The sequence below is a fragment of the Amia ocellicauda genome, chromosome 12 (assembly GCF_036373705.1).
Source record: "Amia ocellicauda isolate fAmiCal2 chromosome 12, fAmiCal2.hap1, whole genome shotgun sequence".
Lineage (NCBI taxonomy): Eukaryota > Metazoa > Chordata > Actinopteri > Amiiformes > Amiidae > Amia > Amia ocellicauda.
The window spans coordinates 7,443,806-7,460,547 of NC_089861.1; the positions used below are offsets into that span (position 1 = coordinate 7,443,806).

Sequence of the window (16,742 nt, forward strand, 5' to 3'; positions counted from 1 at the left end):
GGTCTAGAGTATTGTCAGTGCACTCGAACTAAAGTTAAAATGGGAGAGAGAAGGACTTTCTTACCTTCTAGAACTTCTTCACTTTGCAGTCTTTCATTTACTGGAGCTGGCAGAGTTACGGTGCCTCAAATGTGTCATGAAGCTGAATTAAATTACTGTTTGTAAATAGATAGACATGCAGAATTCAGGGGCTTTCTGAAAAATTAGAAGTCTTCAGTTTTATTATTCAACCAAACAGTAGAACTAGTTACTAAACAAATACAAAATAAAGGAAGTATTAATAAATATTAACAAATACATAACACAAACTGAATAAAATAAATATTTAAAAGATGGCTGTGCAATTACATTACAAATTGTTTAATTGTTATAAAGTTTTCCGACTTTAAATCACGACTTTAAAAGGAGCATTTGAAATACACTTTTATATTCAAATACATATTTTAAAGAACTATATACACTCACCTAAAGGATTATTAGGAACACCATACTAATACTGTGTTTGACCCCCTTTCGCCTTCAGAACTGCCTTAATTCTACGTGGCATTGATTCAACAAGGTGCTGACAGCATTCTTTAGAAATGTTGGCCCATATTGATAGGATAGCATCTTGCAGTTGATGGAGATTTGTGGGATGCACATCCAGGGCACGAAGCTCCCGTTCCACCACATCCCAAAGATTATCTATTGGGTTGAGATCTGGTGACTGTGGGGGCCAGTTTAGTACAGTGAACTCATTGTCATGTTCAAGAAACCAATTTGAAATGATTGGACCTTTGTGACATGGTGCATTATCCTGCTGGAAGTAGCCATCAGAGGATGGGTACATGGTGATCATAAAGGGATGGACATGGTCAGAAACAATGCTCAGGTAGGCCGTGGCATTTAAACGATGCCCAATTGACACTAAGGGGCCTAAAGTGTGCCAAGAAAACATCCCCCACACCATCACACCACCACCACCAGCCTGCACAGTGGTAACAAGGCATGATGGATCCATGTTCTCATTCTGTTTACGCCAAATTCTGACTCTACCATCTGAATGTCTCAACAGAAATCGAGACTCATCAGACCAGGCAACGTTTTTCCAGTCTTCAACTGTCCAATTTTGGTGAGCTTGTGCAAATTGTAGCCTCTTTTTCCTATTTGTAGTGGAGATGAGTGGTACCCGGTGGGGTCTTCTGCTGTTGTAGCCCATCCGCCTCAAGGTTGTACGTGTTGTGGCTTCACAAATGCTTTGCTGCATACCTCGGTTGTAACGAGTGGTTATTTCAGTCAAAGTTGCTCTTCTATCAGCTTGAATCAGTCGGCCCATTCTCCTCTGACCTCTAGCATCAACAAGGCATTTTCGCCCACAGGACTGCCGCATACTGGATGTTTTTCCCTTTTCACACCATTCTTTGTAAACCCTAGAAATGGTTGTGCGTGAAAATCCCAGTAACTGAGCAGATTGTGAAATACTCAGACCGGCCCGTCTGGCACCAACAACCATGCCACGCTAAAAATTGCTTAAATCACCTTTCTTTCCCATTCAGACATTCAGTTTGGAGTTCAGGAGATTGTCTTGACCAGGACCACACCCCTAAATGCATTGAAGCAACTGCCATGTGATTGGTTGGTTAGATAATTGCATTAATGAGAAATTGAACAGGTGTTCCTAATAATCCTTTAGGTGAGTGTATAAATGAATCGATTTCAATGTTGTTATTGTTGTTTTTAAGTGTTACACACGTGTGCTCAGTGATGTTGTGTGTGGAGGTTCTGTGCAAAAAATACCGACACAATAACAATAACGGCACTTGTAGTCTTTTCAACACTTTAATCTCAGCCCTTTTTATCGATAACTCCGGCTACATGGTTGTAACTAAGCAGGCTTCCAATAGAAACTATAGAACTACAGGCATCACTCTGTCGGCATGTTGACACGGGGTGCATTCACATCGTGCAGACTTTTGTCATTCTGCAGGAATCTGACCATTTAGTCAATGCTCAGACTCGTCTGATTCGTGTGACTTCAGAGCTATGTACACAAACACACACTTCTTAGCATAACCATACTAAATACTGAAACAAAAATAGCCCACAATGATACAAAAACTATGAAAAATGTATTTTCTGGTATAATAGGCTATGAGGATTCTAACTTAAAGTTAATCTATATTCTCATAGCGCTTCTCATGGAACCACAGGGGTATTCAAACCTGGGTCTGCTGCACCACAGTGCAGAGATTTTACCACAGCACTAAACAGAGAGGCTTCAGGGTCGCTACATTAAAAATAAAAGGCAGTATTAACAATATATTATTTTTCATCAAAAAGAAAAGCAATGTGTTGCAAGTTACAATTCAGCTTGTAATGTAACACTGCTACTAGGCATCAGGGGGCCCCCTAGCCCCTCCGGGCCCCACGCAATTGCGTGGTTTGCATGTTGGGAAACCACGCCACTGACTGTACTCTGCGACTGCGACTCTTGAAAGTGCCCCCTCCATAAGAATCACAGGCACCTTTTATTGAATCATTCCTGATATTCAAATAATGTGTAATTGGTCACCACTATTGCTGCTTTTATGCTTTACTGTATTCTTGGTTCACCTGGGATACAAGCAGTGGTGTGCTGGACAGTGTTTTAAATCATCAATATTTTTTCAATTCATCCATTAATCATTTGTAATTTAATAATGGCACCCTAGATAAAATGTTGAAATTTTAACTCTATATATTCTACACGTTCATGCCCTCTATCCAAATACCTAGACTACTCTCTGTGTGAGGAAGTGTCTCCTGTTTTCTGTCTTGAATGCCTTGAAGCCCAGTTTCCATTTGTGTCCCCGGGTGCGTGTGTCCCTGCTGATCTGGAAAAGCTCCTCTGGTTTGATGTGATCGATGCCTTTCATGATTTTGAAGACTTGAATCAAGTCCCCACGTAGTCTCCTCTGTTCCAGGGTAAAAAGGTTCAGTTCCTCAGTCTCTCAGTAGGACTTTCCCTTCGGACCTGGAATAAGTCTGGTTGCTCTCCTCTGAACTGCCTCTAGAGCAGCGATATCTTTCTTGAAGTGTGGAGCCCAGAACTGTCCACAGTATCCAGATGAGCTCTAACTAGTGCATTGTACAGTCTGAACATTACTGCCCTTGTTCTCAATTCTACACTTTTGACAATATACCCTAGCATTGTGTTTGCCTTTTTTATTGCTTCCCCACATTGTGTGGATGGAGAAAGTGAGGAGTCCACATAGACTCCTAGGTCTTTCTCATGCGATACTTCATCTAGTTCTATTCCTCCCATAGTGTAATTATAGTGGACATTTTTGTTACCTGCATGTAATACCTTGCACTTGTCCACATTGAATTTCATCTGCCAGGTGTCGGACCACAACTGAATATTATCTAAATATTATCTATATGTTAAAACAAATAAAAGCAGACATTCAGCAGACAACATATGTGTTCCTGTAATGTCTATCCCTTTTGGGGGTCAATCATCAATACCTAACTACAGGCAAGTTACCGGCTTACCGGTAGTGTGGAGCTGCTTTATCAATTAGTGTCAAACCTCCAGTCCTTACATTCCTACTAGAACAATGTTTATATTTACATAATCTAACAAATAATGAATAAGAAGTATTAGTAATAAAGGGATGTATGTCCCTTTAAATAAATGTCCGTTGCTGCTGCCGCTTAATCAGAGCGCCTTAATAAATAGACTTTTGATTGAGATAATTAAAGGAATTGTGAGATTATGAATCAATAAGTAGTTTAATTAAACAGACTACATGGCCACTTTACATGTGGAGGAACGAAGGGCAGTCTTAGAAAGCAGGTCACATAAAACACAGGGCCCTACTTATAGCACATAACAATGTTGTTAGTCTATTAGTATCTTAGTAACAATACTGCACATTTAGAACAGAGTGTTTAAGAGGATTCTTCAAGAATATTCTGCAGATTTTACAACAGGCATAACAGGAGATTGTGCTTTAATCCCTAGTGTGTATCAGTAACGCCAAAACAATCTCTACACTTTCCTCAGAAAATGAGAGAATAACAAACTGAGTAAAAAGAGCAATGCCAAGCTGAAATCCAAAAGACACGGCTTGCGGCTCCGTCACACCTCACATCAACGCAAGTGAAAGCAAGCAAACAACAATCACAACACCCACTACCAAAATGACTTGACAGCAAGAGCCATAAAGTTCTGTAATCAGTCTTAATATTCTGAATGTGGAACGTTTTGGAAGCTAAAACTAGCAAGACTGCAGTGTGAAAAATACTTTCACTTTGCTGGTAAAACTTCAGTTCTGCCAAGATATACTGCTTCAAGGAGATATGAGGCAAGAGACACTCAAATTATTTCTCAACTGAACTGCTCATTGTACCACATGCAAATTAAATTATTCTACATGCTAATTAGAATAATTGTAGAAAGTCTGAGAAAGAAGAGACTCTAACATAGTTTTCTTCTTTAGACTTTGGTGTCCCTTAAGTAACTTCAGTATCTCATAAGTTTTAATTTAAGATAAAGAGAAGGAACAAGTGCTATTTTTTAACAGAAGAGGACATAAGGCTGTGATGTGTTCATAAATCTAAACAATTTGAATTGAAATAAGAATACATGGAAAGAAACAACAACATGCACATTATAAACATTAATTCATAACATTAATGTCCAGCAATCAGGATGGTCTGCTCCAGCATACAGCTGAGACGCAAGCAACCCAGCTGTGGTTTAATTTGTCTTCTTATTTCATTGTCTTTTGTTTTTAAGTGTGAATATATTTTATTATCTGGGCTGTAATTGCAGATAGTATTCTTTCTCAGTTTCGTTAATATAATATACTCCTACAGTTTTTCAGTAACCAAAATGGTCCTTTGCGCACTGTATTATTTGTTGTGCAGATTGGGTGTCCAGATTCTGCTGTGGCCCCCAAGGACCCCAAAACTTCCAACAGATAATGACTACTGATAGATTACTGTTAACACTATAGTTACAATTGAACACTAATAGGAAACCATAGATTTCCCTTTAGTATATATATAATTTAATCTGACCTTTGACCTTTCCATAGCAAGATACTGCTTGTTGGATACACTGTAATGTACCCTCAGATATTGAACACCTAATTTCTCCATTCAGGATGCTTTTGGGCAAGTACAAACCCCTCTCATTAATCCTTTCAGAGGAAGCTACAATCATTTTAACTGTTTGTATGCTAATTCACTGAAATTATCTTATAATTTCCATTTTACAACCTAGATGAAGTTTCGTGAAACATATTATTTTCATCTCTTTGCCTATTCTTTCACTATATTAAGTAGCCGTTTTGTCTTTTAACTTTTTGTAAGGAAATTGGACATTGCAGAGGTTAGATTTCAAAAATGTATTTTAAGCACCTCAGTTTCGAATTACCAATAGAAAAAAGAACAATAGGAAAATAAGTGAAACTGTTCAAGCCAGATAAGTTATTTAGCTCATGTCTTTGATGAGGTGAGCCTCTGCAAGTTATTTTTTAATTTATGAAAGAATGTTACAGTGGGTTTAAAGCCAAATTAATAGAACTTAGAAAATAGAAATTACACACTTTGCCAAACTACTGAAGATTTTATATTTAAGTCAGAGCTCAGACCAAGACTGAAATAGTCTCAGTAGCTATGGAGACTGGATTCGATGAGTGAAGTAAGTCCAGGCTGTCTTACAAACTCCCACTGCATTACACAAATATGAAGAAAAAAAAAGATCCTTAAAGTACTTAAGATTTACAATAACAATAAAAAGTTAACTGCATATGGAATACTGTGAAATATGCTAGTTTTATAATGGTGCCTTCAAAAATAACTTCTTTATATTTGTCTTGAACTCATTCACTGCTAGTCTAGAAAAACTTACTATTGATCTTTAACTTTTCATAATACCTTTATTATGTTCTGTTTCTCTGTTCAGCCCAAGTGATGCTGCCTAATAATAGCACTTTAGTCATAGTGTAGTTTGACCTCTTTATTTGGGGGGCAGGGGTAGGGTTGCCTACAGGGGGAAATCGCACACTGATTATTACATTTTTAAGAACCTATCCAATAGATTACAATGCTTAGAATTGCAGAACATAGTAAAGCAAACAAACAAACAAAAATGGACAGGGGATCAAAGTACATAAAAATACCAGACAATTTGGTAAAATACCAGCCGGGTGGCAACAACAGTCAGGGGGTTTCATAATATTTGAATCTCTACTTCTTGTGTTGTGTATAATTTCATTTTCTATGCACCTGCACTTTCTTTCCCCCAGTGGACTTGCACGCCACATGGCCTGGAGAATGATAGGGGAAACACTGAATACTTAGTTTAAATATATCAAGGTCTAGCTTCAAAATGTACAGCTTGTTAGTATAGTTGTAGCATACAGTGTACTTGAAATCACAAATATAGTTTACGTTGATTATTTAATTACCCTTAATTGTTTATTTATTTAAAAAAAAAATGTGGGCATATTTGCCAGCTACCTTACCGACGACAAATTCTTAAACAAAACCGAGGACACCTTGCGGCTGAGTCTTCACTTGTACAAACACAGGATTCTTCCTTGTCCAACAGACTTACCTGTTTTGAGAAGATCTTCACACACAATTATAAAACCTTAAAGACTTTCATTTTAAATAGTATTTGATAAATGTCATGCAAGTAAAATGTTTATTTAAAAATGTAATTTAAGATTGATCACTAAGGTTAATATTTGAGACTGTACATATGCACATGTTTTGTTGATTGCATTGGGTTGTTTTACCCAAGGGATGTAGTGATATGCAGTTACTCTTCAGTACCACAAGGGGTCAGTATTACAAGTTTAAGATATAAAGCAACACTGGAAGTCATGTAACAGAGAGAGGGTTTTAGAAGCATGTCAATAAAGACTAGCACAAGCTAGCTGTTCATTAATATTGGTCTCCTTGTTCTTTTTTGATTAGTGAACATTACATGACCAGTGTTACACATATAAAAACAAATATATAAATACTTGTTTATATATTTGTAAATATATATCCTGCATTAAATAATTTGCCAGCGGTGGTTCAAAAGTAACTTTCACAAAAAAAAACTCTGAATGTCCATATTTTCTAGTTTTTAGATGTGTCCATCAAATGTAATATGACTCGAAGAACTCGAATACCATAATAGTTAACTTTTATATTAGCATTCACTCTCATGTATTACAATCGAACCTGAAAAATAAGGCATCCAAAACAGGAATGCTGCATAATGTTGTGTCACTACATGAAAATACTGTTGGCACTGAGGTGTGGAAGCACAGTTGGTTTCTGGTTTGCTTTTCCCCTCACATTAGGAATCGTGGGTGCATAAAATGTATTAATTTATTTTTAATCTTAATTTTAAACTACTGAAAATAAATTAATAAACATATCAGCCCATTACTTCTATCAAGGTAAAACTGATCAAATCTGAGGTAATGCCAGCCAAGCTTTGAACTTCCCAAATTATATTTCAGACAGGAGAACTCATGTCAAGAAAATATGTTTTTAGTGAAAATATACACTAAGTATGCAAAACATTAGGCATGGGGCATTATCCTGCTGAAAGAACCCATTCACAGATGGATACACTGCTGCCATGAAGGGATGCAACTGTTTGGCAATGATGTTCAGATATCCTATGCCATTCAAACGTTGCTCCAGTTTTAAGAAGGATGCATGTACTCAATATACACACAGGTAAATGTTGAGCCTGAAAAAAACAGCAGCATTACAGTTCTTGACACTCTCAAACCCGCATGCCTGGCACCTACTACCAAACCCCCCTTCAAAGGCACTTGTCTTGCCCATTTACCCTCTGAATGGCACACATACACAATCCATTTCTCAATTTTTTCAAGGCTTAAAAATCTTTCTTTAACCTTACTCCTCCCCTTCATCTACACGGATCACATACAGAAAGATTTATTTTACCATTTAGCCAAAGCTGTGAACTCCAGACTGCTTTGAGACATGCAATCCTTTCAGAGGAATAAAAAAATAAACCTGGTTTGTAGAAATTGTCATATATAGTGTAACAGTTTTGCTCATTAAACTGCTTAAGTGTAGACTCTATCATGAAGCAGACATGAATCTTTTCAAAGCCAGCTGCCCTTTGTTCAGAATTGATGCCCTTATAACTTATGCTTGCAACAACTGTCAGGCAAATTCAGAAATACAGGCAGAGGGGAGAAGGGGAGAGGCACTTGCCAGCACTGCTACGGTGGACAGACAGGTACATATGGCAGGTAGAGAAGTACTTAACAAACTTTGATACTGAGGTGTTTATTTGTATTTTGCTGGTGTTCAAAAATGAATAGAATTGTAGTAGAATGTTCTGGACTGTTCTTTAGTGCTTTTCTTTATGGAATTTAACTCTATTCTATTTAAAAAAAAATAAAAACAGACAATAGGCAAATAGCAGCACTAATATCCAGGGGTATTTAGCATTCAACTAGCCATAAACATTGTATTCCACAATCAGATTAATTAAAATCCCAAATGCAATTCTTCACATAAAACTACATTCCATAAAAAACTAACTATACCAGAAATCAATACTGTGGACATATATTCTACAGATATTTGACCTACACAAAGTACGCAAGGACTGTTGTATCCTGATGGGCACGCATCTTTCTTGGAAATGCATGTTCAATCTGTCTCTCTCAAAAGAAACTACACTAATAAAAAGATCAATAATAAACATGTGTAAGCAAGAATGATGTGTTTCAACCCCTGTATTTCAATGTTTCTTACCAAGCTTAAATTCCTCAGAGGCCTAGTAGCTCTTAATTTAGTATTTTGTATTATTATTATTCATAAATGCAATATATTTTCATAATAATTCCCCAGTTTTTATTAGTAAAAGCTATATGTATATTTGAAACAGAATCCACTACCTTACTAGCCTTAGATTTCACAGTTGGACTGCTGTTTGGTGAAGGGACCTCCAACTCCAGCACACTGTGCTCAGAGTATATAGTTGAGTTGCCTCCGCAGACCAACATCAAACACACGAGACCAAGGAAACACACAGCTGAGTCTTCTGTGGTTCTTACAATTTCACAGTTTAAAAACAATTTGAGCAGACATCCAAGAAAGCAAGAGAAAACAAAACCACATCAACACTCCTGCCAACCAAAGACACAGCAAGACAAACCTCAAAAAATGGAAAGCAATAATAAAGCAATGTCAGAAAAGCACACCGCAGAAGACAGGGTGGATAATGAAACTGACTGCGATGGGAAACTCTTATGTGCTCTTATTATGTTGTGCTCTTGAGTTATTACGTGCAGGACTTATTATTTCATGCTCACAGGTTTTATCTCATGCGCACGACTAGCCCTTCATATGTTTTATTTTACCCCATGGCACTTTAGGGGCTTTGTAGTAAAACTTATTTCTTCAGAAGTAATTATTTATTCAACACATCTATGAAAAGTGCTCTTTGGATGCGTGCCTTTATTCATATCCCTTAATCAAAGTACTTAAATCATTCACTGACTTCAAGAGGTATGAAAATTAAGACTTATTTTTATTATAGTGTGGCTTCATATTATAATGTCTTGGAGCAGTTGCTAAAAATATCTGTAGTTAAACATCTGTTTCAGCCCTGCTGCGTATGGCATGCCTACAGCAAAACATTGTTCCCCGTGTCTGAGCCTATCATTGTTTAATTTCAACAAAGGCTTCTGCTCTTTTATATCCATGTCAACTAAGAATATAATTAACTTATCTCATTACTGAGCTGTCCTATATTTACATTTTAAATTACTGTTACAAATTCAAAGTTTCCTAATGTCAAATTTCAAAATAATCACTGAGACACATTTCTGTGAATAAGTTCAAATTAAAATATTTTGAAAGCTTTTTCCATTTGTTTTTGTTTCCCCAAATATCAGAAACAAATGCAAAACCATTTGTTGAGTGTTTGCAATACAGTTAAAAATAGCTTTATATCATTAGAATAAAAGGTGCTTGTTTAGATATGCTCTGTTTAGATGTATTGTATACAAGAAGGATTGACTTAAATGCTGCTTTTTCATCAAACATTGGGCCAGATAAAATCAAAACTTTAGGACTGTGCAGGGTTCTTTAGATGTTTTTTGGCAAACTCTAATCTGGTCTTCCTGTTTCCTGTTTCCATCTTGTGGTAAACCCTCTGTATTTACTCTGGTGAAGTCTTCTCTTGATTGCTACCTGCTGGAGGGTGTTTTTGATCTGGCAACTGTTGTGAAGACGTTTTTCTTCACCAGGGAAATGATTCTTCTGTCATCCACCACAGTTGTTGTCCATGGTCTTCTGGGCCTTTTGCCATTTGCCATTAGCCATTATTATTATGTTCTCTGTGACAGAACCATAATTCTTTATTCTGCAGTTTATAATGCTGTTATTTTTTTACGTGGTGTATTCAGTCCTATATGTGGGTTCATCTAGACCCCTGCTTACTTCTAAGTAACTCAACAATATTCTTGAACGCATTCTTTCAGTCTTAAAATTTGATCTGAGTATAATTTTCCCGTGCTGCTATGAGGTATTAAAAATAAAGGGATTAATGTGCAGGGATTGGTGCACTTTTCTACTTCTAGGTGAGTGATGTCCTCACAACGGGCTCAAGTTCAGAGTAGTCCCTATTACCCAGCATGACCCCTAGGTTGTTAAATGTAAAAAATGATAGCAACACAAACGTCTAATCATCCAACAGTGGAACACATATGAGCAGGTCTAATATCATGTTCTGTCCCCAGAGGTGGCTACCAGTTTAACTTACCAATCACAGTCAAACTTTACTGAACTCTGCATCTGTGAGCTCAAGCAAACATACATGCACCCATACATCTATCAACATGTTAACGCACCATGGCACAGAGCTGGGACACGAGCACAGGAGTTCAAGGACAGAAGTGTTGAAAACATTTCATAACGCGTTAGCTGTGCAATACAGTTAAATGTCAGAGAACTTTTAAAAGCCACTTGTTTCAGTAAAACGGATAAAGAGGTATGTAATTACAGCAGTATTTTATATGCAGTGGCACAAAGGGCACAAGAAACATTTGGCATTAACTTTTTAACACCTTTTAGACACTGTAAGTATAAAACATTCATCTGTATTTGTTGCAAAGATTTTTATGTTGAATAATTACACATTATAAATTATTATAAATAATTATTATAAATAATAAATAAATAAATAATTATTATAAATCCAATCTAACAGTAAGAACACCAAAAGTTGTATTGTCTTTTTATTATGCCTGATAAAACAGTTATATATCATTCTTTATAATTTCTAAAAGAGACTAATTGCAATAGCAGTTTCACTTTTGTTGTAAACCCGTCATGCTTTACAAATATGCAAAACATTTTGTTTGTATGATTTATTTAAAGCACGGCCATAATACTTGTTGTCATCTTCATTATTCTTTTAAAAATATTTTCCACAATTTGTATTGGGTCTAGTCAGTTAGCTCTTGAAAAAATTGATTTTCATGCATGCTATTGAAGGAGGAAGACAATAAAAACCTACTCACATCAATTGCTCATTTCCTTTTTGACAGGATGTCTTTGCATTCACTTTAATTGGAAAAATTGCATTGTCAGGGAATTAATTCTCTTCCCTGTTGCTGTTGATCTGCTGTGACATTTGTAAATGTTTAACAGCACTTAGGACGCATCAATTTATTTCCATTGAATCGTTAATATGTTAGGGTTTCTTAAAGTAATGAACTTGTTTGTTTTAGTAATTCATGTCTGTCAAAGCAATAATTTCGAAAAACTATAAAAAACAGGCAAAAGACAGCCTCTTGAGTGGAAGTAATGTGCTGTGTAAATGCAATGTTGTGTGCATTGTGGAGCTGAGTAAGAAGTGCCCGGTTTGTTAAAATTCGGAGAATCACAACTCCATGTAGTTTTGATATCCTAACACAACCAATGGGTGGGAAGCTGACACTAACTGGTGAACACATTGGGGCAGTGGTCTCAAACTGATCAGGTAATTAATCAATTAATTTATTAATGTATTTATTTATTTATTGTAAAGTTGATAGTTAAACATATTATTTTGCTTCAAGTAGTATATTTTTGCACTATATAGAGAGGTTTACATTCATCCATTTAACCAGCAAATCAGATCCCTTCAAACACACAGCACCCAAGGGAGTATTTAAATACATTGCACTTATTGCAAACCACAAGTTCAGGCTGCTGACTGTTGTACATCAACTACTGGAGAAGACATGGAACATTCTCTCATATCAAATTGAAATAGAGACTATTCTCCTGACCAATACAAAGGTCACAAATTAATTTGTAGTCTCTCTGAAGCTTACAATATGTTTCACAGTAAGGAGAATACAATATACAATCCAAAGTCCACTGTTCATTTGTGTCCACAATCATCTATCAGGCAGATTAAGGGCTAGACCAAATCAAAACTTTGACCGACCTGTGAATCACAAGTACACACCTGTACACTTTTGCAGTTTAATTTATTGTAAGAAACCCTTTTCTACTATTTATGAATCAAATGCAATAGAGTGTGAGTTTGTAATCTGCAATTCACGTTTGGTGAAGAAACAACCTGTGGAACCCATACAATAAACATGAATCTCAGTCCAGTTTCCTAAAGCATGTATGGAAAGTTTATATGTTTTGCATATAAATATCATAGTTATGTGACAATAAAGAATCATCCCACCCCCCCTCAAAAAGTAAAAGCCCAAAAGGCAGAGAGAAAGAATACTTTTGCATTTGTCCTATAATTGTATGGGTAGTAATAACAATGATTTCTCTTATAGAAATCAGTAATATGTAGAAAATAATACAGACATTAACATTGAAGTTAAATAATGTGTAGCTATATGATTGTAAGTTTAAATTATTTGTTTTCGTTTTTCTTCTTTTCTTACCCATCTATTTTGTTCATAGGTTCTTTATGCTATGCTTTTACTGTGAGTTATCCATATGTACACATGCAATGACATTACACATATCTTTATAATCAAATATGAATATAATATTATGCTAAACAAATGATTAGCCAAACTGAATGAAGCAACAGTATTCGAAAGTTACCCTAACTTTTATATTACATCTGATCTCTGATTTAGCGCCTCCTGTCTAGCAATACATATAGGTTGCATTCATTATCTCCTAATATATGGGCTCATTAAGTTGACGTCACCCTTCTGTGAACTTTGTAGAGAAACAGGGGACCTGGTTTTTGGTGGAGCTGTGTGGAGCGGGCACTTACACATGCATATTTGGCGCTGTAGGCTATATTGTGTTTGGTTATACAGCACATTAGTGTTACAGGAGGTGACTGAGGAGTAAATTAATCAGTACTTATTTGTTTATTTGCATTTCTTCATTATTTTCACTGTCACTTTAATTTTCTTTTTTGTTATGAATATTTGCATCTGTCTTCTTTCACATGTGGTTTGCTATTGTGTTAATTCACTAATCACTTGCATGCTTTTGTTTATTGAGCCCCAAGCATGAATTCGACACACATCTGCTGCTGGATCAGGGCCTGGCCCTAGCAACAACCACACGGCTTTTACACACCTAAACAAAAAATAATTTGTGGCACCTATATTTCTGAAACTACACTGTTTTGAAATGTTGTGCTCGCATGAACCCATTTTGTTTACTGCAAAGCTTAAACTTTTGATCAATATTGTATATTATGAGATGTCTAATCTATGCCATGGAGCAGATATATTACCTGATTATGATTACTACAAAATAAAAGTCTACATTAGTTCTCATGGTTTATCATCCACAACGGATGCTAATTTCCTTGGATCATAACAACATAAAAACACAAACAACAACAACAATAATAATAATAGTATTAATACATTTTGATCTATTTATCATTGTATTTAATTTAAACTGCACCATCAACTATGTTGTGTAATGAATATTTTTAATAACAGAACACATATATTTCACTTACTCACAACCTTAGTTTGTTTGACTACAGGCTTGATATATTTCCACTATCAATCTTTAAATAAAAAAATGCTCTACATTCACACTTTGTGTACTACATAACACATCATGTTTAGACAATAGTCAATTATGCATATTCTATGAAATAATACATTTCAAACAAGCAATATTAAGATTAGTGACTTCTAATATCTGGAAAAGCATAGACATAAAATAACCACATTTGTTAAATGTTTTATGATCAGAACATATACAATTTATGATGAATTAATGCAATCAAATTATGCTTAATCAGTACATTTTATAATTCATGATAAGGTGTATAAATATTTGAATCCAATAGTAAACATTGTATTATAGGCACAACCTGAATGTATAGTTTGTTATAATTAGTTATATTCAAATTAATCAAGCTATCTATCTGTTTGATATTTCGATGTATATTACGCGTTTCTATGATTCCATAACCATTTCGTCATATGACTGCATGAATGAAATGATATTTGAATGAATAAAGTATGAATGGTCTTAAAAAATAATGAGTGAGCTCATAAATAAAATGAATGATCCATCGCTTGCAGGTTAAAATGAATGAACTGGCAGTCAGACATGAGACAGAGAGCTCCACATCTTCCCACATTGCTCCACTGAGGGGCAGCGTTTCCTGGTGCTTCACATCTCCACTTCATCACATGTTAGGAAAGGCTATAAAAGTGTAGACTCTGACACATGTGCACTTGGACAAAAAGTTAAACCGGCCAGCCGAGGACTTTATTTACAACATGGGAAGAGGAACAGATGTGGACAGAACATCTCCCCAGCCTTGACTCCGAGCCTTTAAATATCTATGGAAGAGCAAACTGTGATTTATTTTGTTTGAATGAGAAACTAAAGGGAAGCGGTAAAATGAGAATCAATGGGAGTCACCTCAACAGTACTTCCCTGGTCCCTCACGACGAGCTGGCATTGAACCGTCCTGCCTGGGTGGCGACCACTTTGGGGGGCTTTCTCATCTTCACCATCGTGGTTGATATTTTGGGGAACCTTTTGGTCATTTTCTCCGTTTACAGGAACAAGAAACTAAGGAATGCAGGTAAGAAAGAAAATCTCAAACATGGTATTTCTTATGGGGGTATGATTTGATGCATCAAAAAGTATGAATGGAAATGGTTACAATTGTACATGTGTATATGTTTTTCTCTCTCGAATGTAAACACGCAGGGGTGTGTATACAGTGTAATCGAAATTATACTACATTTACACGATATGTTTCCATCCATATTTTCGTTCGTTTGATTTTATCGGGGTGTGTTAAACGAAGCTCATTGACAGATTTTAAATTTCAATGTTGCAGAGATTTGCGTTGCATGTTTCCAACCTCTGTTCATCTTTATTATTATTATTATTATTATTATTATTATTATTATTATTATTATTGACAAGCGTAGTAATTTTGTATCACATCGAGATCGTCCACTGATTCAATTATAATCTGTTAATTACATTGAAGAGAGCTCTGCTGTTAGATAGGACTGCGTGTAATATTTCCACGGGTGGAGTTGAAGTTTTTGTAAAGTTATTCCTCCTATCATGTCTTTTTAAAACACATGTGCGTCCGTTTATAGAGCCCCCTTTTCAGACTATTTCACATCCAGTTTTGGCCAGCCTGCACTAGTCTATACATTTTAAACGACGGATAATGATCTTATTCTGTCAAGTGCAGAGAAACTGCTGTCTGCGCTGTAAACAAGTGATGAGCGTGAGAAGGACAATCCTCATCGCGGCGCTTCTGTTAGGGGTGCAACTCATTATTGTGTTCATCGCCTAATTAATGACTTGGAATCATTGCATAATTGCAGTTTCGTCTAGGAGAAAAAAAAAAGAATGTATTGCACTAATAGACTGCGATGACAGGTTTGGTTAACTATACTCTGGGGAAATGCCATTTCTATTGGAGAGAATTGCACTTCACACACAGTCATGCAGGGCCGGTGAAGTAGAAGCAATGGCTTCCTTGGGGGAACAAGTGAACAAAATGTCAGGGTTCACTTGTTTAATAAGCAGGTGACCAAAAGTGGTGCTAAAAAGTGCAAAGAGGATTGACGTGAAGCTGTTTTGGGGTTTTCTCTTAATTTAGGAAGTGTGCACCTCAGGAATATTCTCATAACATTTGTAGTTATTTATTTAGGCAGCTACATCTGTGTGCCCAAGGGTTGTGCTATATAAATATGGTTGGTTTACGTTTATTTATTGGGACTAATATAATGTCTTTTAAATTGATTCCCTGACACATGTTTTTGGCACTTAATTATGTGCCCGGTATTTAGTAGCCACCCACTGAATCACTGGTGAGTGCATTAGCAGCTCTGTAGGGAAGTGCATTAGTATGCTTATATTTAAATGATAATTTCTCATATTTGAGATTAATAGCGAATTAAGACATTTAAATTTGTTTACAAAAGTAAAAACCTCACTGGGGCCATTTATAGTCCTCCCAAGTGGTTATATGAAATGTATGATATAGACTTTTTGCACATTTAAAAATATATACATTTACTTGGTTACATAAATAGGGTTTTAAAAATATCTTTGCGACCTATTTCTTATCGTGCCTTTTTTGACAATCATTCTGTAAAGGTATAATGCCTGGCAATTGAAATGCATGAATGAAGCATTAAAGGATTATGTGTGTGTGTGTGTGTGTGTGTGTGTGTGTGTGTGTGTGTGTATGTATGTATATATATGTGTATGTGTGTGTGTGTGTGTGT

The 16,742-nt window shown here is 36.0% G+C and overlaps 1 protein-coding gene across 1 annotated transcript in view; it reads left to right on the forward strand.

The window, feature by feature from the left end:
* Positions 1-14,691: 14,691 nt before the first annotated feature.
* Positions 14,692-16,742, forward strand: part of LOC136764306 (melatonin receptor type 1A-A) — a 41,456-nt gene continuing 39,405 nt past the window's right edge. Inside the window, exon 1 of the mRNA XM_066718233.1 lies at positions 14,692-15,067. Within this exon, the coding sequence (XP_066574330.1) occupies positions 14,773-15,067 (295 nt within the window). The 5' untranslated portion in view covers positions 14,692-14,772. The remainder of the gene's footprint in view (positions 15,068-16,742) is intronic.